This window comes from Pipistrellus kuhlii, unplaced genomic scaffold (genome assembly GCF_014108245.1).
Source record: "Pipistrellus kuhlii isolate mPipKuh1 unplaced genomic scaffold, mPipKuh1.p scaffold_m20_p_43, whole genome shotgun sequence".
Lineage (NCBI taxonomy): Eukaryota > Metazoa > Chordata > Mammalia > Chiroptera > Vespertilionidae > Pipistrellus > Pipistrellus kuhlii.
This window is the reverse complement of record NW_023425544.1, coordinates 720,805-746,316: the sequence shown is the minus strand read 5'-3', so window position 1 is coordinate 746,316 and position 25,512 is coordinate 720,805. Positions and strand designations below refer to the sequence as shown.

General features: G+C 36.2%; 1 protein-coding gene across 10 annotated transcripts in view; it reads right to left on the bottom strand.

Moving 5' to 3' along the window:
- The window catches only part of RABGAP1 (RAB GTPase activating protein 1), a 110,443-nt gene that overhangs the window by 57,072 nt on the left and 27,859 nt on the right, over window positions 1-25,512 (bottom strand). For 8 of the 10 annotated variants that reach the window (XM_036411869.2, XM_045572046.1, XM_045572048.1 and 5 more), the window contains 8 exons: window positions 24,544-24,718; window positions 23,406-23,563; window positions 15,235-15,345; window positions 14,402-14,468; window positions 13,685-13,787; window positions 12,408-12,577; window positions 7,841-8,015; window positions 2,820-2,913 (listed from right to left, as the gene is read on the bottom strand). In XM_036411869.2, coding sequence (XP_036267762.1) covers window positions 2,820-2,913; window positions 7,841-8,015; window positions 12,408-12,577; window positions 13,685-13,787; window positions 14,402-14,468; window positions 15,235-15,345; window positions 23,406-23,563; window positions 24,544-24,718 — 1,053 coding nt within the window. Of the gene's footprint in view, window positions 1-2,819; window positions 2,914-7,840; window positions 8,016-12,407; window positions 12,578-13,684; window positions 13,788-14,401; window positions 14,483-15,234; window positions 15,346-23,405; window positions 23,564-24,543; window positions 24,719-25,512 lie in introns of those variants that run through there. The other 2 variants (XM_045572051.1, XM_045572052.1) reach the window with 2 other exon arrangements.

The window sequence follows — 25,512 nt, the reverse complement described above, 5'->3', positions numbered from 1 at the left end:
GGCAAAATTTTCAGAATAATTTTATGTCATTGATGCCATTAACTTTAGTGTCCCCTAAGAGTCACATTAAAAATGAACTTGAGAATTACAGAGCTCTAAGATATTATTACTAATAGAGCCACTAAAATCTAGAGTAGTTAAATAAACCAGCTTTGGGATTGAACTTTAGACTGTTAAAAATTTGGGGCTTGCAATTTACTAACTAGAATTGCTGATTTAATATCTGAGCCAGTTTCCTTGTCTATAAGGAGGAGTACTAGTTCATAAGTTTGTGATTGTGGAGACAGAGCGTGTAACATAGCGCAGTGCCTAGCACATGGTACAATCATTAGTTTTTTGTTTTTGTTTTTAAATATCTTTTTTATTGATTTCAGAGAGGAATGGGGGGAAGGGGCGAGAGAGAAACATCAATGATGAGAGGGAATCATTGATCGGCTGCCTCCTGCACAGCTCACATTGAGGATTGAGCACACAACTCGGGCATATGCCCTGACCAGAAATCAAACCATAACCTCCTGGTTCATATGTCAATGCTGAACCACTAAGCCATGCTGACTAGACTCATTATTTCTTACTACAATCACTACCACCACAACATCCATTATTTTTAATGCACTATAAATCTGAGTGCTAGTTTACAGACTTGTATGATATAAATGAGGAAAGACTCAGAAGAGTTAAGTGACTTGCCCAAGACAATACAGCTTAGAGCAGTGGTTCTCAACCTTTCTAATGCCGTGACCCTTTAATACAGTTCCTCATGTTGTGGTGACCCCCAACCATAAAATTATTTTTGTTGCTACTTCATAATTGTAATTTTGCTACTGTTATGAATTGTAATGTAAATATCTGTGTTTTTCAATGGTCTAAGGCACATGTGTCAAACACAAGGCCCGCGGGCCAAATCCGTCCCGCCAGGCCTTGCAATGTGGCCCGCACCGCGCTGTCATCACTGCACTCCGCTGCGTTTCCATCACAATGACAGTTTATGACTGTTCAGTAAACCATTCGGCCCGAGATTTAGGCTGGATTTTAGATTTTGGCCCCTTCTCTGATTGAGTTCGACACCCCTAGTAAGGTGACTCTGCTAGCAGTTCTCAACCTGTGGGTCATGGTTGAGAACCGCTGCTGTAGAGCCTAAGACTATCTGAGGGAGTTGAAGGAGGATATAATTAAATGAATTAACAAAATGAATAAACAAAGCTTGATAAGACAAATTCCAAGCAACTGTATAAAATGCTGGTGAGTTCATCTAAAAAGCTAGAATCTTTGCTATAGCTAAATGATTTTAAATGCACTATTGTATAACTATTCAAGACTCAATTACATTCTATTTCGAGCAGAAACCTTTTTATACAGATGAAATTTCTGCCAGCAGCAGTCCAAACACGCCAAAGTCACTGAACTGAAAATATAACTGTGACGAGAACATCAGCAGGTTTGTCTCCTGATCACTAAAGGAATAGCAAAAATAAATGAGAACTATTCCCCCGAGGCTTTTGCAGAGTTCACTTATTAAAACTACTTATGGAAAGACAAACCAGGCTTTGGTTCATATTCTCCTCCTGCACACATTTGACATTTCCCAATAAGAAGATTATTTTCCAAAAGTGTAAGGCATTGTGAATGTGCTAGGAGCAGATGATGCCCATCTGTAGTCCTGTTCCTTAAGGGCATGAAGTTTTTAAAATGGGGAGACAGTTTTACTGAGAATAGTATAGAAGGCTTCACCATTTAAAATGTCTGAGAAAAATCAAAACCCAAAATAATAGGCCCATGGGGTGCTTATATGACAATCCTAATAATCAGAAAGTCTGAAACAGATGTGAAACGATCACTTTCAAGTTCAGATTTTTTTCAGCATATCCTGGCATCCGAAATACAGGAAAGAAGAAATGACATAAATGTCTCACCAAACTGACTTACCCAAGTGTCTTTGGTTTCATTAATAAATACCTGAAGGCAGTGTATTCTTTTTAGACATCCTATAGCAGCGATTTTCAACCTTCTTCATTTCATGGCACACATAAACTAATTACTAACATTCTGCAACACACCAAAAAATATATTTTTGCCAATCTGACAAAAATAGGTATAATTCTGATTCATTCAGACTAGATGCTATTGTTTGGTTGGCTGTTGTCAATTTTATTTTAAAATCTAAGTGAAGAGAGGTCAGTGCCCAATTAAATAGATAGATATTGCATGTTTTAAAAATTCTTGCAGCACATCGGTTGAAAATCGCTGGTCAATAGAATAGTGCTTCTTGACATTATTGTCAAGCTATTTCTTGAACTGATGAGGAGATCCTAAATTTTACAAGAGTTAATAGGAAAAGTAATTGGTAGAGCAGTTAATATATATATCATGTTCAAAAGAAAAATATATACCATGTTCATTAATATTCTGCTTTGTCACCTTAAGGACATAGCACAGATTTTTTAAAACATCCACCTGGGGTCTGATCTGTAGCTCTGTATGTTGTGTGAGCATCATCTACAATTTAATGATTATTTTGTATTGTCTAACTATTGTGTATTTTCTTAACCAGGCAGTAGTTCCCAATCTTTTCAATATAAAGGACCTCTGTCCTTAATCATTATCAGTAAGGACTCCATGTTTGAATAAACGTTTTCTGCAGCAATGAGAATTTATTAGGTTTCTAATATTCCGAACGCAGATTTCAGATCTTCACTACTACCTTCTAACACCCCTACAAACAGATTCTAGAATGTTAACCTCTATCTAGGTTTCTATTATTGGTTCTAAAAGGGAACATAATAGAATTGCAGATGAAAAGGAGAACTATTCTAACTTACCATTTTGACAGTAGTTCTCCCCATGTTTCAAGAATTTTTTCTGCACATTCTTTGGATACATCACCGGATCCACTCAATAGGGGTTCATCATTATCTTTAATAAACAAAACACACACAGAAAGATAACGGAAGTGGCTATGCTAACCAAAAGAATGACATGGAAATGGAACAAATTTGAAAGATTTTACTGAAAGCATAAAGGCATTTTTCTTTTAGTATACAGGTAAAAATACAAAGAAATTAAAAATGACCTTAGGTAGAATGTTGTTGTAATCTCTCATTTTCTTGCTTTCCATACAATAAACAATGCAACTGTATACTGATATTTGTTTACATAATGATACGGCAAAATACGACATAAAAACATCAAGAGCTAAAGTGTAGTCCTAGCCAGTGTGGCTCAGTTGGTTGGAGAATCCCATGAACCAGAGGTCTTGGGTTCGATTCCAGACGGGGCACATGACGAGGTTGCAAATTCAGGGAGTGTGCGGGAGGCAATAGATTGATGGTATCTCTTTCTCCCTCCCTCTCTCCCTAAAATGAATTGGAAAAAATAAAAAATAAAGCTTCATTATGATCTAATCTATATTTAAAAAAATAGTCTGGTCCTAAATGGTTTGGCTCAGTGGAAAGAGCGTCGGCTTGTGGACTCAAGAGTCCTAGGTTCGATTCCAGTCAAGGTCATGCACCTTGGTTGCGGGCATATCCCCAATAGGGGATGGGCAGGAGGCAGGTGACTGATGTTTCTCTCTCATCGATGCTTCTAACTCTCTCTTCCTCTCTTTTCCTTTCCGTAAAAAAATCAATAAAATATATATATTTTTAAAATAGTCTGGAGTGAACTATGCTAAGATTTAATAATTACTGCCTCTAAATGATGGCGTTATATTTTTTCTCTCTTTTATGTTTTCCTGTTTTTCTACAATAGCATACATTAACTTATAATATAAAGCACAAAACTATTAAAAAGGACCAAAATGAATTATTTCAAATTTAATTAGGAAAAGTAAATTCAAATATGAATTCAAAGATTATAAGATATGAAAACAGTAAAAAAAGTGACACTGATTAAAGCATGTGAAAGTTACTGGAAAGTGTAATGAAAGTAGGAGGAAATAAGGATTCTGTATATACTTCATCAATCCTCTTTTGTTAACACACTTGGGGAGTTTTCAACTTTTTGCTACAAATAGAATCAAGATGAACATATCTTGTTGTTTTCGCTGGGTATATGCCCAGAAGTGGACTTCCTGGGTTTAAAAAAAAAAAGCTTACTGACAAACTGCCTTTCAAAATAGTTTTAATAATTTATATTTCAACTGGTTCAGTACAACAGTACTTGTTTTCATACATCCTCACTACTGTTTTCCTACATTTTCTGGTTTAACTTTCCTTAACTAAGTTTGGGGCTTCACATACCTGATAATTAAATTATAAACTGATTTTTTTCCAAGACTCAGATTACATTTGCCTTGGGCATTACCAGTTTAGATGGTGAGATAGGGAAGAGGTCACACTGAATGTGACATCTTCTGTAGATGGATGAATAAGGAAAAAAGAAAAGCTTGAGGGCACTAAGATAAACTTGTATAGTACTTTACTATTTTGCCAGAATTGGCCCTACTTTTTAATGCCTCAACTAATTCTCTACTCATTAAAATGTCAATATGATACAACTCTTTGGGGGAAGGCAACTACAAATATGTACAAAAATTTACAAGGGATGACAAGTCCTTCAATCTTACAAAATTTTCTTTTATTATTTTGGATGCTTTCAACAAATCTGGATAGTTTCAAATCTGTGTTAGAGCTCCCTGCATATAAAAGTGGGGAGTGAGCAGGCAGTCTCAGTCACAGAATATTGTTTCCGAACACCCCCTCACCCCCACCAGCTTCCTAAATAACTGAATTTCTGCCCTGTAAGCACAAATGTCCTATGGATGAGCCCCTTTAGAATACTGAAGCCATTTCTTTCCAGGGAGCTAACAGATCACAATATGACTGCTTCCCTGGTTTGTGTACTGGGTTAGAAAGAATTAAAGAATGGAATGGCTACACAGTCTTCTTCAGTCCAGATCAGCGCGGTATTACATACCGAGAATTGTTACACACCAGGGGAACAATGTGGGGCAAAGGACATGCTCTCTTCCTTCACAGCTTGTGCTCTAGTGTTCCCATTTCTGCCATATGTCATTAGTCCTTATCTCTCCTTAGTTAATTAGGACTTCTGACTCCCCTCTATTATACTTAAAAATCTATGCCAGCTATAGATGAGAACTAGCTGTCAGTCCTAATGCTATAATTTAGCTGGGCCCCAATTTCTTTGTAACTGGCAGATATTCTTTAAATCTCTAGTATGGAGACTTGAGCATTCTCTGGTTTTATAATAGTGTCTTTCCTAAATTTGGAGGGTTTTGTTTTTATTGCTGAGTTTAAGTGGAGGAGAGTTCTGTAAACTTTTACTTGCTTTGCCTTGTTGAGCAGTACTGACCTCGAGGGGAAACTGCAAGTCTCAAGACCACCAGTTTATACAGCAGACAATCTCAGACAGCAGGAACAAGTTCACCTTTCCCAGTTCTAGCAGAGGAGTAAAACTGGCTTTGCAAGGAGACTCTAAATTGCAGCGATGACTTCTCCAAAAACAATACATATGCTTTCTTTGCACTTCAAAATACTTCATGGGACCCAAATGCGCAGAAATGACAGACTAGGGCTCAGACCATTAACTCATAGACCTAAATTAAGTCCTCCTGCTATTTCTAACTATGTGACCTTGGCAAACACACTTTTCCAAGATTCCATTTCCTTATGTGCAAAGTAAGGATAATAATGAATCCTGTTTCTCAGGTTTTTTTGTGTGAGGAGTATATAAACACTAGTACCCCTGCGCACGAAATCCGTGGCCAGTAACTCTCTGCCACCCTCTTGTAGCTCCCTCTAACCTCCTGTCCCCTCCTCCCCCTCATAGCTTGTTGCCCTGCCCCCTCCTGTAGCTTTTTGCTGCCCGCTTATAGTTCAAGGCCCCATCCTCCAACAGATCCGTGATCTGGTCATTACATGGTTGGTCATTATACCTCAAGGTTTCAAAGAAAAATTAGCATATTCCTCTTATTATATAGGACTAGAGGCCCAGTGCACAAAATTCATACACGGGGGAGAAGGGGTGGTGGTGTCCCTCAGCCCAGCCTGCACCCTCCAATCTGGGACATCCCTCTCACAATCCAGGACTGCTGGCTCCCAACTGCTCACCTGCCTGCCTTTCTGATCACCCCCTAACCACTCCCCTGCCAGCCTGTTTGCCGCCAACTTCCCTCCTCTGCATTCCTGCTCACCCCTAACTCTCCTCCCCTGCAGGGTTAATCTCCTCCAACTGCCCTCCCTTGCAGGACTGGTGCCTCCCAACTGCCCTCCCCTGCTGGCCATCTTGTGGTGGCCATCTTGCGACCATAAGGGGACATGATCTTTGACCACATGGGGAAAGCTATCTTGATCTTGTGTGTTGGTCAATCTGCATATTAGTCTTTTATTAGATAGGATAGAGGCCTGGTACATGGGTGGGGGCCAACTGAAGGGTGTCTGGGATCAGAGTGGGAGTTCCCTTGGGGTGCAGGATGGCCTGGGTGAGGGGGCTGTGGCAGTGTGCAGGCCAGCCACGCTCCCTGGTGACCCAAGTGGAGGCCCTGGTATCTGGAATTTATTTACCTTCTACAATTAAAACTTCGTAGCCTGAAGTGGAGCCAAGCCTCCTGCTTGCTCTGTGGCTACCGCCATTTCTGTTTGGATTTGTTTACCTGCTATAATTAAAACTTTGTAGCCTTGAGTGGAGGCTTAGGCCAGTTAGGGCAGGCAAAAAGCTTGGCTTCTTCCATTGCTTGGGAAACCCAAGCCTCCCTCCTGCTCTCTGTGACCGCAGCCATCTTGGATGGGTTTAATTTGCATGCACACTCTGACTGGCTGGTGGGTATAACGGAGTGATGGTTAATTTGCATATTGCTCTATTATTGTTAGATAGTATTATTTTATAAACAAAGTACCTGCCTACCACATATTAAACTGGATTAGTAATTGGTGACAATATTACTAATAAATAATCCTAAATTGATTAGTGATAGGAAAAGTGGAAATTACAGAGAACAATGGAAGTGGAAAGTCAGAGCTTGCTCTAAACTTGAGTAAAATCCATATAATAATGAATATTACTTATCTTAACCTAATCAATCATTCCTTCCACCTCCGTGCCATTGTTAATGTACTTTCTTAGCCAGGGGTGCCCACAAAAGCACAAATATTCTTGCTGAATTCTCCTTGAATTGTCTAAGTCCCAGCTCAAAAACTACTCTTCTTATGCTCCACACCACATTTCTCACAATAAAAAAAATGGATTCTCCCATTTCCAGAACACTTCCTTGTGAACCTGCTAGATGTTTCATATGATCTTCTATCATAAGCACCTTTTCCCCATGAAAAATAAAGCCCTGACACAAAATTATAAATTCAAAAATGCTCCCAAACTTTTATCCCCTCAGCCTTTTCTCACTTTTACATAGACTGACAGATTAGTTCATAGATATACCATTAAAAAAAGAGGGTAAAACCACAACTGGTAGATTCCTAATGTTTATCAGCATAAAAACCCTAAATGTATAAATATCAATTTGTATATTTAAGTATTTTGTGACATAGTTATATGTGAAAGCCACTTTTGGCAAGTGGACTTGCCCCTGTAAAATGAATCTGATGAAATGAAAGCATTCAAGTGGAAGCTGTATAAAATTAACTCTGAAAATGTGCTAATACTAGACTGATTCTTTAAAAAAGAATTGTAAATCTCATTTTGTCCTACTTGATTACTACCATTATCTTAAAGAAGGTCCCGAGTTAATCATTTTTGGATCTCCCAGTTTTTACATAGTAGATGTACATATTGAAAGGATTCCAAATGCTATGTCACATTTATCAATCCCCTGATAAAATTAAATCCTCCAGCCCAAAACAGAACTGAGGCTCTCCCTACAATTTACCTTCCTCTTCGTCATCTTCTGGAGGAGATGGTATCATTGAGCTCTGCGATCCAGATTGTGGCAGGCGAACTGAGGGGCTGGCTGTAGTTTTCCTCCTCTCTCTTTCTGACTCACTTTCCAAGCACACAACTTCGTATAAAGTGTCAGTATTGCTCTTTCTCTCCTTTTGCTTTATCTTGAAAATGAAAAATATTATTTTATTAAGTGGTAAGATTCTTCATTTTTTAATTGAGTATTACTTCAAATAGCTATACAGTACTAAGGGTAGCCTTTTCCAGATAGAAAAGTATATGTTTACATTTTAAAACCCTTAGAAAAATAGCATGTTTATCTAGCAGGGTTCTAGTTCTAAAATTTTATTTATTGTCTAAAGATTATATCATCAAATATCTAACCAATATTTAGTAAGTGTGAACTAGAAATTTAACCATTCTGTGGTTGCCAAGTTACTTTAAGATATCCTTCAATGTTTCCCTTATAAAATTCTACATGGAAAAAATGTTTTAAAAGAAAGTCCTCTTATTTCCGTGTGTGTGTGTGTGTGTGTGTGTGTGTGTGTGTATGTGTGTTTCCACTCCTTCAGCTTAATTGAAACAGTGTAGGAAACGTTTCTTTATTTAAAAGTTACAGTGGGGAGGTTGGGGGGATAGAAGGAAAAGAAGTAAATGGCAGAAAAGAGACTAATATTATCAACAAAATTTTGGTAACTAAAAATTGGGTTTGTACTTTGGTTTTACTTTGAGGCAAACATGTAACAGTTTAAGTGGACTTAAATTAAAATTAAGAATAGGGAATAGCCCTAACTGGTTTGGCTCAGTGGATAGAGCGCTGGCCTTCAGACTGAAGGGTCCCAGATTAGATTCCAGTCAAGGGCATGTACCTTGGTTGCAGGCACATCCCCAATAGGGAGTATGCAGGAGACAGCTGATCGATGTTTCTCTCTCATCAATGTTTCTATCTCCCTCCCTTCCTCTGTAAAAAATTAATAAAATGTGTTTGTTTTTTTATATAAAAAGAATAGGGAATAAGAAACTTTACCAGTACAATATTTAAATATATTAAAATTGCAGCCGAAACCGGTTTGGCTCAGCGGTAGAGCGTCAGTCTGCGGACTGAAAGGTCCCGGGTTCGATTCCGGTCAAGGGCATGTACATTGGTTGCCGGCACATCCCCAGTTGGGGGTGTGCAGGAGGCAGCTGGTCGATGTTTCTCTCTCATCAACGTTTCTAGCTCTCTATCTCTCTCCCTTCCTCTCTGTAAAAAAAATCAATAAAATATATTTAAAAATAAAATAAAATTGCATATCACAGCTAGTTTAGGGAGCTGGAAGGAAAAAAAGGAGTGAAATACAGAGCAACAGGACAAGGCAGAATGTAGGAAAAAACACAGACAACTAGACAGGTGGGTACACCAAAGAGAACGACATACATGCATGAAGTAAAAATTACAGATATTGGGGGAAGGGTAAGAAGTTCATTAGCTACAGAAATACCAGGCAGAACAGAATATATCATCTCAATGTTCATTTGTGTTCTTAAGAAAAATTAACCCAAAGATAATGGCAACATGTCCTTCCAATATCATCCTGAAGCAATGTTTAATACAAAAGTTGGTAAACTTATCTGTAAAGGGCCAAATAGTAAATATTTCAGGCTATGTGGACCAATAGCCTCTGCCACAACTACTCAACTAGTATGGTGCAAAAGCAGTCAAAGACAGTGACTGTGGCTGTGCTCTGAAAAAATTTCACAAAATCAAGCACCAAGCCAGATTTGACCCACAGTCTGTAGTTTGCAGACTGTTTTTCAACATGTCCACCCAATTTTGACTTAACTACTATTAATTAAGGATCCAGACTCTGTGAAATTACATATTATCCTGTAGATTTGTGTCCAGCAGATATGCAAATGAGTTTTGTCCAACAGGAAAGATAACCCAAAAGTTACCTACAACAGCGGTCACCAACCTTTCGGACCTCACGGACCACCAGTGGTCCACAGACCAGTACTGGTTGGAGACCGATGACCTACAGGATCTTCACCAGTTTTGTTTTTAACCTAGCACAACCTTTCTCTAATTCTCTTTTTATAGGAAGGATTAGATAAACTCAAGACTTAGAACCAGTTTTACCATCTGTTTCACTCATTACTTAATGAACTACATTAAAATGTTTGGCACATGTTCAATTTAAATTTGGAATTATTTTTAACTTTTATATATTATATATTTTGATAGGAAACAGGATTTACTTTTGTTATAACTAACTCTAAAACATTAGTTGTTATCTGAAATAGCTGAATGAGCTATTAATGATATTTAGCAGTGGAAGAGCTCTAGAATAGCAAGCATTTTTCTTATTTTTTATCTTGGGAGGTACAGTGGCTTAGTGTATATGTGTGCATGTGGCTATATATACATACACACAGCAAACAGAAATAAGAGACCCAGTGTTCCAGTATAATTATACTAATAACTTCACTATATGGCATGTGCCACATCATTTAGTCTTTCAAGCATCAGTTTATCAATTTATAAATAACAATTTTATAAAAGATTTTAAAAGTCTCTTTAGCAATTAAAATTCCATAATTCCATAGTTTTAAGAATGCATAGTTGGCCTGTTATTCACATTATATCACTGTTGTAAAACCTACTCTTTAGACCAATTTCTTCCTCTTTTAGTAAATAACATCTGAAAGTTTAAATCTAAAAATGCAATCTTTCTTTCCCTAATATGTTTCTTCTCTAATATGATGCCATCTTAATATAACATTCCCCACAATTGGGAAGGCTTCCAGGCTAAAAAAGAATTACTGAGTCATCAGATAAATTTAGTAAAAGAAAAGAAGATTCCATTTATAAACATGTATTTTTTTAAAACATTTCTGATTAAAACAAAAAAACAAAAAAAACATTTCTATGATTGTTTTCCCATACAGCAATAATATAAACTATATATATATATACAGTATTTCTTAAATTTGGTCTGCTGTTCCTTTCTAATGAGAACTGCAAAGTGGTTAAAAAATTTAAATTATGCCTGGCCGATATGGCTCAGTGGTTGAGCATTGACCCATAAACCAAGAGGTCACCAGTTCTTTCCTGGTCAGGGCACATGCTCAGGGGTTTCAGGCTAGATCCCCAGTGTGGGGGTGGGCAGGAGCCACCCAATCTATGATTTTTCTCTCATCGATGTTTCTCTCTCTCCCTTCCTGCTCTCTAAAAATCAATAAAAATAAAAAAATATTTTAAATGATATATTTAGCACAAAAAATTTTAATTATGATTAATTTAAGTAAATACTAAAAATACTCTTACAGAAAGATAAAACAAACAAGCAAACAAACAAAAACTAACAAAGAAACATCGCAATGGAAAGAGCCCTAATTGAGGCTCCTAGAAAGCTTAGGTATGTATCTTTAATTTAATTTAATTTTATTGATCTTTTTACAGAGAGAAAGGAAGATAATTAGAAACATCGATGAGAGTCATTGATCAGCTGCTTCTTGCACGCCCCCTACTGGGGATGTGCCTGCAACCAAGGTATTGATACATGCCCTTGACCGGATTCGAACCTGGGACCCTTCAGTCCACAAGCTGACGCTCTATCCACTGAGCCAAACCGGTTTCGGCTTAGGTATGTATCTTTTTCACACAACACCCCATAAAATCTACTATTTTACATCTTTGAATCTACAAAATGAGAATACGGTTTTCATTGGATCACTAAGAAAATTACATAAGACAGAAAAAGTGAAAGTAACTAGTAGAGTGATGACCACATTAAGATGGCATCAATTAATGGTAGCTGCTATTACTTTTTTCTTTTCCTTTAAGAGAATTTTATTTACTTAATTATTTTTTAATAGAAACATCTTTTTTTTTAAATTAATGATTTTAGAGAGAGGAAGGGGGAGAGGGAGAGAAAGAGAAAAAGGGAATGAGGGAGAGAGGGGGTGAGGAGAGAGAGAAATTTGTTATTCTACTTACTTACACATTCATTGGTTGAATCTTTGTATGTGTCCTAACCTAAGATAAAACTGACAACCTTGGCCTATCCCGATGATGCTTTAACCAACTTAGCTACCCACCCAAGGCTAAATTTTTCTTATAGTTTACACTCAATATTATTTTGTATAGTTTCATGTGTACAGAATAATGGTTAATCATATACTTTACAAAGTTCCCCTAATATTTCCAGTACCCAGCACTTTATGTACTCAGGAAAAACTCTCAACCCAGCATCCTATATCCAGTGAAAATATCTTACTAGAATGAAAGTAAAATAAAGACATTTTTAGATACAGAAGTACATCTGCACTAAAGGAAAAGCTAAAAGAATTTCTATAGGTAGAAGGCAAGTGAGATCAGAGGAAACTTAGTTCTTCAAGAAGGAATGAAGAGTAACAAAATTGATAAATGGGTAAAAATAAAAGACAATTTTTCCTCTTAATACATTTAAAATACATATGACCTAAGTGATAGCTCAAATTAAATCAGACTCAAGGTGGTTTCTCTTTTATCTTTTCCCCACTCCCACTCCAATATTTATAGAAAGGTATGGTACCTGTTTTAGTTTCAAAAAGAAATTTTCAGTAGTACTACGTTTGCTGAAGGGCCAGAATAACCTTTCATTAGGTGAGCAAACCCGGACTTTTGTCTCTAGAAGAAACCGAACAGGCTCCTGTACTTCAGTTATTACCAAATCAACAGCTGTGGTCATAAACAACACTTTATCTACAGAGAGAGAGAAAAAGCAAATTTAAAAAATGAAAATATATTTCCTCATGTGATTAATGTAAAAGTAATTACTTTTATTATGAACTTTTAAGATATCTAAGGTATTCCATTAATTAAGAATCTAAAATAATCAGATAATTTACTGTTTTGAAAATTTATATTCTATGTTGAGAATTCTTTTCTTGGGTAGATTCTTTAAAGTGGAATTAATACGGAAGAGCACTATACACTTTACAGCTTATGAAATGTACTGTCAAACTATTTTACAATAATGAGATATGGTTTCTTTATGCCACTCTCACCAAGGCTAGGGGTTTTCTCAACTTTTAAAATCTTGGTTAATGGCAACTGTTTATATCCTTTTCTAATTACCTATAATGTTACGAATAATAAGAAAAATTAAGGGGAAAATGCTCAATAAGAGGGACTAGTTAAGCAAATAATGTTACATTTTCAGGATATGACATTATTCAACCATTAAATGACTTTTGGTAAAGGTGCACACTTGAAACCTAATGACCAATGTCACCTCAATAAATTAAACAAAAGACATTTGGGAAGAGCATGAAATATCTTGTAAAGGTAATTTATGCACAGAATATCTGAAAAGCTACACAAGAAACTGGTCACAGTGGTTCCCTGTATAGTACGACCCTAGGGTCTGTGGTAGATTTTTACTTTTCTCTATATAGGGTGTCCCCCCCAAAATATATACAGACACTTTGAATAATTATAAAGGCATTGATTATTAAAATATATTTCATTTTCAAAATTGAGCTATCAGCTGTTAAAGTGGGTAGACATTTTTGGAATACCTTGTATATCCTCTGAATTTTTAACCACATGTGCCTGTATTATCTTTCCGCAAAAGTAAATAAAGTTTAGATGTCTTTAAATAAGTACATAAGTAGAAAAGGAAGCAGAGATAGGAAAAATAATACTTTGTTTACATGTCAAATTTAGTAATAAACTAAAGAACTATTAAAATTCTTTGGTTTCACTAGAATTAGGTAAGCACTGAATATTTGTCAAATAAGTGGTCCTAAAGTTTGGGTATCTTCGTGGGACTAAAATTCTGTCCATAATGTCTGCAATCTTCATTACCTTTAGGAGTTTCTTCATTTACAACTTGAAAATGTGGCGATTTTGGATTCCAGCTCCCAGTGATAACATAAGATTTTCCATCTGAACTTTTGCCCATAGATTCCTAAAGAAAAGAGTAAAACAAGCATTAATGCCAAATTAAGGAAACAATAGTGAACTCCCACTTTGCTGCCTTTAAAAATACAAAAAGGAGAGAATCAAAGAGTTTTTTTTTAATGGTAGAAGTGTATTTAAGTAATTACAGTTAAAATTAAAGATGTTCCAATTATTTGTACAATTGTTCCCGAAAACATATAAAGTAAATGCCATAAATCACATCAACCTGTATAAACATTAGAGAAATTTATTACCTAAACCTGGAGGTTGAATTCTTCTGTCAAGTGAATAATTAGTTAATACATTTTAGTATTGAAAATATTACATTTAATAGAACTAGTATTAATACTACCTACTTTTATAAAGCTCATAGTAGTTTGCAAACAATTCTCTCACAACTTTTCTCCATTGATTCCTACATCAACTCTACATGATAAAAATTATTCACTAATAGTTATGAAGCTACTAAATACCAAGTCAGAAATAAATGTCCATATCTTTATAGCTTACAAGAAAACCTTTATAAATGTGCTTTAATTTTAGATTCAGATAAGATAAAGTGGAACAATCTTTATTGAAGAAATAGTGTATAACTTAAAAAAAGAAAAAAAAAATCCTTACCAAATCTAACAAGTGCATGTCACTATTTCGTACATCTTTTCCTGGGCTAAGGAGAAGACCAAAACACCTGCAAAGAAAGAACTGACATAAATTTGGAAAAAAGAACATAAAAAAGATGTTTAAAAAATTCTTACTCGTGGAAAAAAGGACACACTAAAATTAACAATATATTACTATTGCCAAATAATCCCCCTTACTTCATTAATTCAGATAAGGATATACTATATTTGCCTTCTATTACCACATAAAGTAAGCTTACTTATGAATGATTTATGAAAGCTTTCTCAAAGTGAATGAAGTAGGCCCTGGCCAGGTAGCTCAGTTGGTTAAGAGCATTTTCCCAATATACCAAGGTTGCAAGTTCAATCCCTGGTCAGGACATTTACAAGAAGCAACCAATGAGTACGGTAACTGGAACAAAGTATCCCCTCCCCCACATTCCTCTCTTTCTTTCTCTCTCTAAAAATTAAAAGAAAAATATTTAATTAAAAAAAAATCAGTGAATAACCAAAAGAATTCCCATGGGAATAAAACATTTGCAAATATGTATTTTTTTCTCATCAAAGTATAAATTTTTAGAGAGCGAAGAAGGGAGTGAAGAAGGGAAGGCCAGAAAAGGGAAAGGGGGGGAGAGGGAGGGAGACAGAGAGAGACAGAGAGACAGACAGCCCACCCAGGGATCAAACCGAAACCAATTGGTGTATGCCGGCAACATTTCAACCAACTGAGTCACCAGCCAGGGTGCAAATACATTTTTGAATACAGTATGTTACTCCACTATATTGATAAAAACTAAAGTTTATATTTAAGCTAAATTTACAAGAAATGCTTACCTTTCAATGGCAAGTTCTTTATTAGTTGTTTGTTGCACATAGATGACAATCTTCTTATCAATTCCTTGGCGTAATTTAAAGCACTGTCTGTCCTTATCTTTAGGAACCGCACTGTAGAACAACATATTTCATTATTTTTATAAAGTATTTTCTTATGATATATACCAGATCACTTTTTGTTATATTACGAAAACCAGGTACAAAAAGAATCATAGATTCTATTCATTTTTTGCGTCTGGTTTTCAAAACATAAAAGATTTTTCTAGACTCCTTTACTAAAATTCACCCATTTTTTTTAACCTCAGTGTTATAAAGTGTCCTTAAATTGGTTATTATGTAAATGTACAGAAGCTTCAAACTAATTTTATTTCTTCATAGCTACTTTTTGAGTAAATACTCAGAACTTTTCATGTAGCCTTTTATAGTATCTTCTATTAGTTTTGTTGCCATTAACTTGAAGTTTCCAGTAATAAGACACAATTTAGATTTGCTGCATATTGGCTGCATTTGCCGCTTGATGTGAAAATAACATTACTGTATACTGTATGTAATCCACTAAATCACATGTGTCAAACACAAGGCCCGCGGGCCAAATCCGTCCCGCCAGGCCTTGCAATGTGGCCCGCACCGCGCTGTCATCACTGCACTCCGCTGCGTTTCCATCACAATGACAGTTTATGACTGTTCAGTAAACCATTCGGCCCACGATTTAGGCTGGATTTTAGATTTTGGCCCCTTCTCTGATTAAGTTCGACACCCCTACACTAAATCATTTATAAAAGCTAGAAAAACCACTCCTCCATCCCCTAAAATGTGGCTTTAGTTTTCTTTCATTTTGTTCCTGAAAAAATTAAATATTTATAAAGCACCTAGCATCCAGCACACAGCTGCTCAAAAAAAAGTTAAATTTTTTTTCCTTTCTTTTTAGTCACTGGTTTTCACAAATAAATTATTATTGCCTTATTTATTTAAATATGTAAGAAAATATACTTAATCATAGATCCTTTGAATTTCGAATCAAAGTGTCTTCAAAAAAAAATCAGAGATGAAGACAATACGGCCAATAGGAAGATGCTGCTTATCACTTCCTTAGGCAATGATAAGCTAATTATAAACCTGTTTAATTCAGGCATACATCATTTTACTGCACACTGCTTTATTGTGCTTTGCAGAAAATGCATTTTGAAGGTTTGTAGCAACCTTGCATCAAGCAATTCTATTGGCACATTTTTCCAAAAACATTTGTTTACTTTGTATCTGTGTCACATATTGGTAACTATTGAAACATTTCAAATTTTTCATTATTATATTTGACATGGTGATCTATGATAAGTAATCTTTGATGTTACTAGTGTAACTGTTTTGGGATATCAAAAACTGCACCCATATAAGATGGTAAACTTAATCGATAAATATTACGTGTTCTCACTGCTCCACCAACTGGCCATTCCTGTCAGAACTCCCTCTTTCCTGAGACACATATTGAAAGTAGTCCAATTAAGGACCCTACGGTGGCCTCTAAGTGTTCAAGTAAAAGGAAGAGTCACAATCTCTCACCTTAACTCAAAAGCTCTAAATGATTACACTTAGTGAGGAAGGCATATTGAAAGCAGAGACAGGCTAACAGCTAGGCCTCTTGCACCCAACAACTAGCCAAGTTGTCAATGCAAAGGAAACATTCCTAAAAGAAATTAAAAGTGCCCTAACTGTTTTGGCTCAGGCTCAGTGGATAGAGCATCGGCCTGCAAATAAAGAGTCCCAGGTTCGATTCCAGGCATGTACCTTGGTTGCGGGCACATTCCTAATAGGGGGTGTGCAGGAGGCAGCTGTTCTATGTTTCTGTCATGGATGTTGCTAACTCTCTATCCATCTCCCTTACCTTTCTGTAAAAAAGTCAATAAGATATATTTTTTAAAAAGAAATTAAAAGTGTTACTCCACATGAATGAGAAGAAAGCAAAACAGCCTTATTGTTGATATGAAGAAAGTTTAAGGGGTTTGGATAAAAGATTAACCACAACATTTACTTAAGCCCTAATCCCAAGCAAGGCCTTAACTTTGTTCAAATCTATAAAGGCTTTACAGGGGTAAGAAAGCTTTAGAAAAAAGTCTGAAGCCAGCAGAGGTTGATTCGTGAGGTTTAAGGAAAGAAGCCATCTTCATAATAATCTCATTAATAAACTGCAAGATGAAGTAGCAAAGGCTGATGGAAAAGCCACAAGTTATCCAGAAGATCTAAGATAATTAAGGAAGGAAGCTCTACTGATCAACAGATATTCAATGAAGATTAAACAGCCTTATATTGGAAGAAGGTGCCATCTAGGGCTTTCATAGTTAAAAAAGAGAAATCAATGCCTTGCTTCAAAGCTTCCAAAGATAGGCTGTCTCTCTTGTTAGGGGCTAATGCAGTTGATTAATTCAATTTGAAGCCAATGCTCATTTCCATTCCAAAAACCTTAGGGCCCTTAAGAATTATGCTAGCTGTGACTAATTTTATTACCCTCCTAAAGGTCATATGTTAGATGCCCACTAAGGGCACATACTCAGGTTGCAGATCCAATCCCTAGTCATGGTGCCTACAGCAGGCAACAGATCGATGTTTCTTGGTCATTCAAAGTTTTTCCCCCTCCCCACCCCACTTCCTCTGTACTCTATACATAGAACAACAAAACCTAGATAACCACATATCTGCTAACAACAGAGTTCAATGATTATTTTAATCCCACTGTTGAGATCTCCTGCTCAGAAAAAAAGATTCAAAATATTACTAGTTACCCAAAAGCTCTGATGGAAATGTACAATGAGATTGTTATTTTCATGCCTATGAACACAACATCCATTCTTCAATTCATGATCAAGGAGTTATTTCAACTTTTAAATCTTAAGAAAACACATTTTGTAATACCATAACCTGCCACAGACAGTGATTCCTCTAGTGGCTTCGGGCAAAGTAAATTGAAAACCTTATGGAAAGGATTCACCATTCTAGATTCATTAATAACATTCATGATTCAAGGGAGGAGATAAAAAATATCAATGTTAACAGGAGTATGAAAAAAGTTAATTACAAATTTCCTGGATGACTTTGAGGGGTTCAAGATTTCAATGGAGAAGATAACTGCGTATGTGGTGGAAATATCAAGAAAATTAGATTAGAAGTGGAGCCTAAAGATGTGGCTGAATTGCTGCAATCTCATAATAAAACTTTCACTGAAAAGAAAATGCTTCTTATGGATAGGCAAAGAAAGTAGTTTCTTGAGATGAAAACTACTCCTGGTAAAGATGCTGTGAAAACTGCTGAAAGACAACAAAGGATTTATTATATATATATATATATATATATATATATATATATATATATGTATGTCTAAACAACCGTTGGGACAAGTGACTGGTTGATCAGTCACTATGACACACACTGACCACAGGGAGCAGAAGCTCGATGCAGGAGCTGCCCTCTGGTGGTCAGTGAACTCCCACAGGGCGAGTGCTGCTCAGCCAGAAGCCAGACTCCTGTCCGGCAAGCGCAGCTGCAGTGGCAGGAGCCTCTCCCGACTCCACGGCAGTGCTACCAAGCAGCAACAGGAGGTGGAATGGGCCAGCATGAGCACAAGCAACTCAGGGCCAGCTCAAGCTCCACCCTGGCTGCTTGCCGCTTGGCACCTGTGGGGATTGGGCTTAAACTGGCAGCCGAACATCCCCCAAGGGGTCCCAGATTGGGAAAGGGCACATGCCAGGCTGAAGACCTCCCCCCACCATGCACGAATCTATGCACCAAGCCTCTAGTATTACATAAATATAAAAGCCTAAGCAACCATTTGACTGGTAGCTATAATGCACACTGACCACCAGGAGGCAGATGGTCAACACACAGGCATGGAAACATGGAACAGACTGATAAATCTCAGAGGGAAGGAGGGAGGGGGGAGAGCGGGAAGAGATTAACCAAAGATCTTATGTGTATACAAATTTGTGCCCTGGTGAGGTCCCTTGGCCTGGCCTGCAGGGACAGGGCTGAAACCAGCAGTCTAACATCCCCCAATGGATCCCAGATTGCAAAAGGGATCAGGCCAGGCTGAGTAACCCCACTGGTGCACATGCCCTGGGTCTCTAGTATTACATAAACCTATGAAAAAGCAGTGGCAAGGTATGAGAGGACTAATTCCAATTTCAAAAGAAGTTCAACTATGGGTAAAATGCTATCAAACAGCATCACATGCTACAGAGAAATTGTTTATGAAAGGAAGAGTCAATTGATGCAAAAGACTTCATTGTCTAATTTTAAGAAAATTGCCACAGCCACTCCAACTTCAGCAAACCACAACCTCATCAGTCAGCAGCCATTAATATTAAGACAAGACCCTTAACCAGCAAAAGGAATTTGACTCACTAAAGGCTCAGATGATGGTTAGCATTTTTAAACAATAAAGTATTTTTAAATTAAGATATGTAAATTTTTAGACATAATGATATTGTACACTTTGACTACAGTATAGTACAAACATTAACTTTTATATGCACCAGTAAAACAAAAAAATTATGTGATTTTTATTGCAATATTCACTTTATTGCAATGATCTGGATTAGAACCTACATATCTCTGAGGCATGTCTGTAAGATCTAAAAAGAATACTAATGAGCCGAAACCGGTTTGGCTCAGTAGATAGAGCATCGGCCTGCGGACTCAAGGGTCCCGGGTTCGATTCCGGTCAAGGGCATGTGCCTTGGTTGCGGGCATATACCCAGTGGGGGGTGTGCAGGAGGCAGCTGATCGATGACTCTCTCTCATCAATGTCTCTAACTCTCTATCTCTCTCCCTTCCTCTCTGTAAAAAATCAATAAAATATATTTTAAAAAAATACTAATGATACAGTTTAAATCAGCTTAAGAAAAAAGTTGAAAATATTCTTAAAATGGCATTTTTCCAAAACAATCCCCTAGTCTCCCACACACTTTTTCTAGCTCCTCTGTTCTCAAAGCAAACATCTGCCTATGGCAATCAGCCAATATGCAGCAAGTCTGAATAGTGTCTCATTACTAAACAACTTCAAGAGAATGGCAACAGAACCATTAGAGGACACTATAAAAAGCTACCCGAGAGCTCTGAGTACCTACTCTAAATAAAAAGTGGCTCTGAAGAAATAAAATTAGTTTGAAGCTCCTCTACATTTATATAGTAACCAATTTAAGAACATTTTATAACACTGAGATTTTTTTTTAAAAAATCAAAGAATCTTAGCAAAGAAATATAGAAATGACAAACATACACAGAAAAATTTTTGCATACAAAACTTAAATATTTGTGGCTGACAGAATTTTTAACTATAACGATATACATAGGACTCAATTTTCAACTGGCAATAAGAACACTCATTCTTTATGGTCAGTGGATGCTATAACATAAATAAATATTGTGGGGATTAAACACCTGCTCCCAACCTACAACTTGAGTTGACCCTCTGTATACGTAGATTCCCAAGTATGGATCGAAATACTATTGTTGATTCACAGTTGTTGTATCCATGGATGAGAAATTTGGTGATAAGTGGGTTATGCTTACGGAAAAATATCTGTGTATGTGTGGACTCACACAGTTCAAACCCATATAATTCAAGGATTAACAATAATACTATCTCTCAGCAGCATTTAAAATATCAACAATGGAAATAAAGTTATTTTTGGTGTCCTGAGTTTAAAGGGCAAGGAAAAGCAACATTAATAAGAAAAAGAGTGTAAGCAGTGGAAGTTTACTCACTGATCTAGTATCTAGTTTATATTGATACTAGAGGCCTGATGCATGAAGATTCATGCAAGAATGGGTCTTCCTTCCCCTGGCTGCCAGCACTGCCTTTGCTCTGGCAAAGCCGCCTTTCCCAGAGGCTCGGTGCTGGGGTGTTGTGGAATGCCTGCATTCCACTCCGCCCCCAGTCACTTGGAACCTATTTATGTAAATTAACCCATCTTATTTGTTGGGTTAATTTGCCCACTCACTCCTGATTGGCTGGTGGGTGTCACAAAGGTATGGTCAATATGCATCTTTCTCTTTTATTACTGTAGAAGTATAGATTTTTGGTCTTGTCACCATATCATTGAATGGATTCAACCAGGTAATTTTACATTAATTCCAATTGTGTAAATTAAAAAAAAAAAATGAGGTCTAGGCTTAACTCCCTTGGGTTTCTTTACATACATACAAAATAAGGACAATATTAAATAGCTAGCCTATCTAATGGGGTTAGATTAAGTAAGACAAAAAAGAAGTAATCTGAATGGTATCAATGAAAATGCCCCACCTTCCTAAAGGCTAAGGTGAAAACCATGTTCCTAATTTTAATAATGTAAGAATTATACTTTTTCAAGAATGAAAAGAAGAGCATTAATCCTTGCCACAGCACTTTGCCTACATTTATGTTAGGGTAAAGCCACATTAGAACCACTGGATAAATGGAACTGGGTTTGACAAGTTCAAATCTGACAAAGAAAAGAATACTTTTCAATGATTTCATCACTATTATGTTACACAACACTATTTTCTACTATAAACTACAAATTCAGAAAAGCTATGCAGCCCTAACTGGTTTGGCTCTGTGGATAGAGCATCGGCCTGTGGACTGAATGGTCCCAGGTTCAATTCCCGTCAGGGGCATGTGCCTTGGTTGTGGGCACATCCCCAGTGGGGGGTGTGCAGAAGGCAGCTGATGGATGGTTGTGGGCACATCCCCAGTTAGGGGTGTGAAGGAGGCATCTCTCTCATCGATGTTTCTAATCCTCTATCCTTCTCCCTTCCTCTCTGTAAAAAAATCAATAATATATATATATATATTTTTTTTTAAATAAAAAAGAAAAGCTATGCAACAAAAAGAAAGCAAAGCCCTAACAAATGTGACAAGCAAAGCTGATCATCCAGAAATTTTCTGTATAGCATCTCCTTGGTATGAAGGTGAATAGAAATAGGGATATTTGTATTAATAATTGTGATCATTCTACTTTGAATACGACTAATTGCAGAAGGAAGTTATTCTAGTCCTTTTCCTCTGAGATATCTTAGAAATCTTTCCTGTTCCTAAGCAGAATTTATAACAGCAGCTACATAAATATCCTCAATAAAGGAAAACAATGTAGTTAAAACTGCTCTGTTTTTAAAAAGGAAAAAAAATTACAAAGTTTACAGGAAGCACCATGACACAGTTTTGCTCTGAGAATATAAATAAAGCTAATGAGAAAGCACAGAGCACCATGCCTCAGAAGCTGCATTATATACTAAATTGGCCACCAGATGGCATGACAATTCCAAAATCTTTGAAGAAAGACTAATAGTTACCAGTTTTCCAAATGAAATAGTTAGTACCAGTGTGCCTTTTGATTTAAAATCGAATATTAGAAATTAGTATGTTCATGTAATTTCACCTTATCCATTTTATGAAGTAGTTATAGAGAAAAGAGACTTCTATATGCAATTATCAATTTTAAACCCTAAAAGCACTAATTTTCTGATAAGGCCTATGGAGAAAAAATCTAATCATTTACAACTATAATATTTTATTTTAAAGTACGAAATGATCTTACTCATTTCATAAGTAAGGAAACTATCACCAAAAAATATAAAGAAACTTAGAAAAGCTCACACTGTTAATAGTAGCAATAATTAAACTAAATCTAAGTTTTTATTTCTATTTCAGGGTTCTTTTCACTACTCAAAAAAGTATAGTTTTAAAAAGCCAAACCATTTATTTCTGACCTTATATGCAAAGTTAGACTTCAGTGGCAGACCTCACTGTGTCCTTCCAATGTGTTCAGATACACCTTAGTGGTAAAACTTGATTTTAACAGCCTCAGATCTTTAGATCATTAAAATAAAGCAACCAACCAATACCAAAACCAAAGCCAAACCCCTGGAAAAACAAATCCAGCTGACTTAGTTTCTGTCATTATTATCTTACTAAAAGAATATAAGAACAGGACATTTCCCTTTTTTTTTTCTTCATTCTTCACGTTACCTCTGTAAATTTGCTTGTTTCTTTTCCTTTATCACTTATATTACAAAACCAAACCACCTATTAAAGTCAATCATTTTATAGTATGAAAGTTATATAATCTGACCAGGAGTTTTCCTTGAACCACAGATAATATAGCAGGGTAATACAATTTCAAAAATAAAATAAGATGCCCTACCTAAAATAACCTTTACCGTCATCTTCTTTTATTTCTAAAGACACAGAGAAGGTAAAGATGTCACTGTCAGGAGTCTGGGGTGCAGCAGTGGCTGAAAGTGGGGTTTGCTTGGCAGAACGGCGGAAGGCAGTGGCAAAACTGTAGAGTATCCGGCTTACCTACAACCAGACATGTTAGAAAACAGGCTGTTATCATAGGAAATAAAATATTTTTATTAAGACTGAAAGTTATCTACTTTGTCAGGGAGAATAATTCCTTTTTTTCTATTGATTTCTTTTTTATAATTAATCTTTAATTTTAGCTTTACTGAGATATAACTGACATAAAATTCTAAGATATTTAAAGTGTGCATTATGGTAATTTGATATGTGTATACATTGTGAAAGGATCCCTCCTCCCCCTCCCCATTGATGAATTAACACATCCATGTCATTCCTCGTCCCACCCTTGGTGAGAACATTTAAGTTCTACTCTCTTAACAAATTTTAATTGTACAGTGCAGTGTTATCACTTATAGTCGCCATGCTATATATTAGATCCTCGAATTTTATTCATGAAAGTTTGTTCTCATTTGCCAACCTCTTCCTGTTTTCCTTAACCCCCAGTCAACCTCTCTTCTACTCACTGTTTCTATGAGCTTGACTTTTTTGTTATTTAGATTTCCTACTGACATCTTTTGGTAAGTTATCTAATTTCTTATGCCTAAATGGAAGCAATACTAAATGGCCAGTGACAGGTTTTTAAAAAAGAAATTATTGTAAACACTAAAAATCCAACTGAAAAAATGATTTTCTAAATTGTTAGAAACGATCTGAATACATTTATCACAATAAAAATAAGTACAAAAGTTAGCTCTAAAATAATTGTTTGCAAATGTGTCACTGCTGGAACCAAAATGCCTATTTAACCCAGTCAAGAAGCAACCAACTGGTCTCCTTTGACATTCTCAGCAGCAAGGTTTTGGTTAACCTGCCTTTTAGCTCCTTCATATTTCTGTCCATAAGGCTGAACTAAGCAAAACATTTGCAGAGAATTTCATTTGGCTTATAAGTGACCATAATAAATACTGCAATCATTTCAACACAGTGAAGGTACAGGTGAAATTTCATTTGCAAATAGTATTCTCTTAAGGACTTACAGCTTCTTGTATTTCACATCGGAAGACGTGTATCCTAAAGAGCTCTGCATTGTAATGACTTTCAGTGAAAGCAAAACAGTCACTTTCAGGAGTTCCATCATGCCCTCTGACACAGAAGAGGATTTTGTAGATAGGATAGTTTGCTATTTCAGTGTTTGTCTGAGGATCTAAGAGTCTGACCAGAAAAAAAAAATAGATAAAAAGATTAGAGGGATTATGGGCTATTTTCACTACATCTATATTATGATTTCAGACTCATCTTTCTAGCAGGAAGTTCATATAAACCTTTAGTGGAATTATCTAACACATCAATTTTAACTCTTGAAATAAGTCACAGATGGATTTCTAAAGTTACTGATTACATAATTTCATTATATTAAAAACTACATAATCACCAGATTTTAGGGAGGCAATCAGGAAGCCATATATAATATCAGTAAGTACATATGTTTCTTATATAGTTTGTAACTAAAGACAAGAACAATGAGTAAATTAGTTTTATCAAAATAAATCATTATAGCTGTGCTTCTCATTATCTCCTAAAAGAATGACCTAATCTGCTTTCTTATCTATAATAACAAAAGCATAATATACTAATTAGACTGAATGTCATCCCAGAGGAAGCCAGGGCCCTAGGAACCAGAGGGAAGCTGGTGCTGGCAGCCGCGGGTAGAAAGGCCTACTCTTGCACATATTTCATGCATCAGGCCTCAAGTTTAAAATAAAAAGCTGGTGTGTTTGTCACTGTAAAACATGTTCTTTTGACTCATGGCAAATAAAGGGAGAGAGACTCTAAGAATGTTAACACTTAAGAAAAAAATCATTAATAAAAATTTTAAAATGCCATGCATTGAAAATCAAAGAAATGTTATTCATTCATCAAATATTTATGTGATACCTATAATATTTCAGGCTCTGTTTTCAGCACTTGAGGACACAACTATAAAAGAACTAAAAAGAAACTATGCC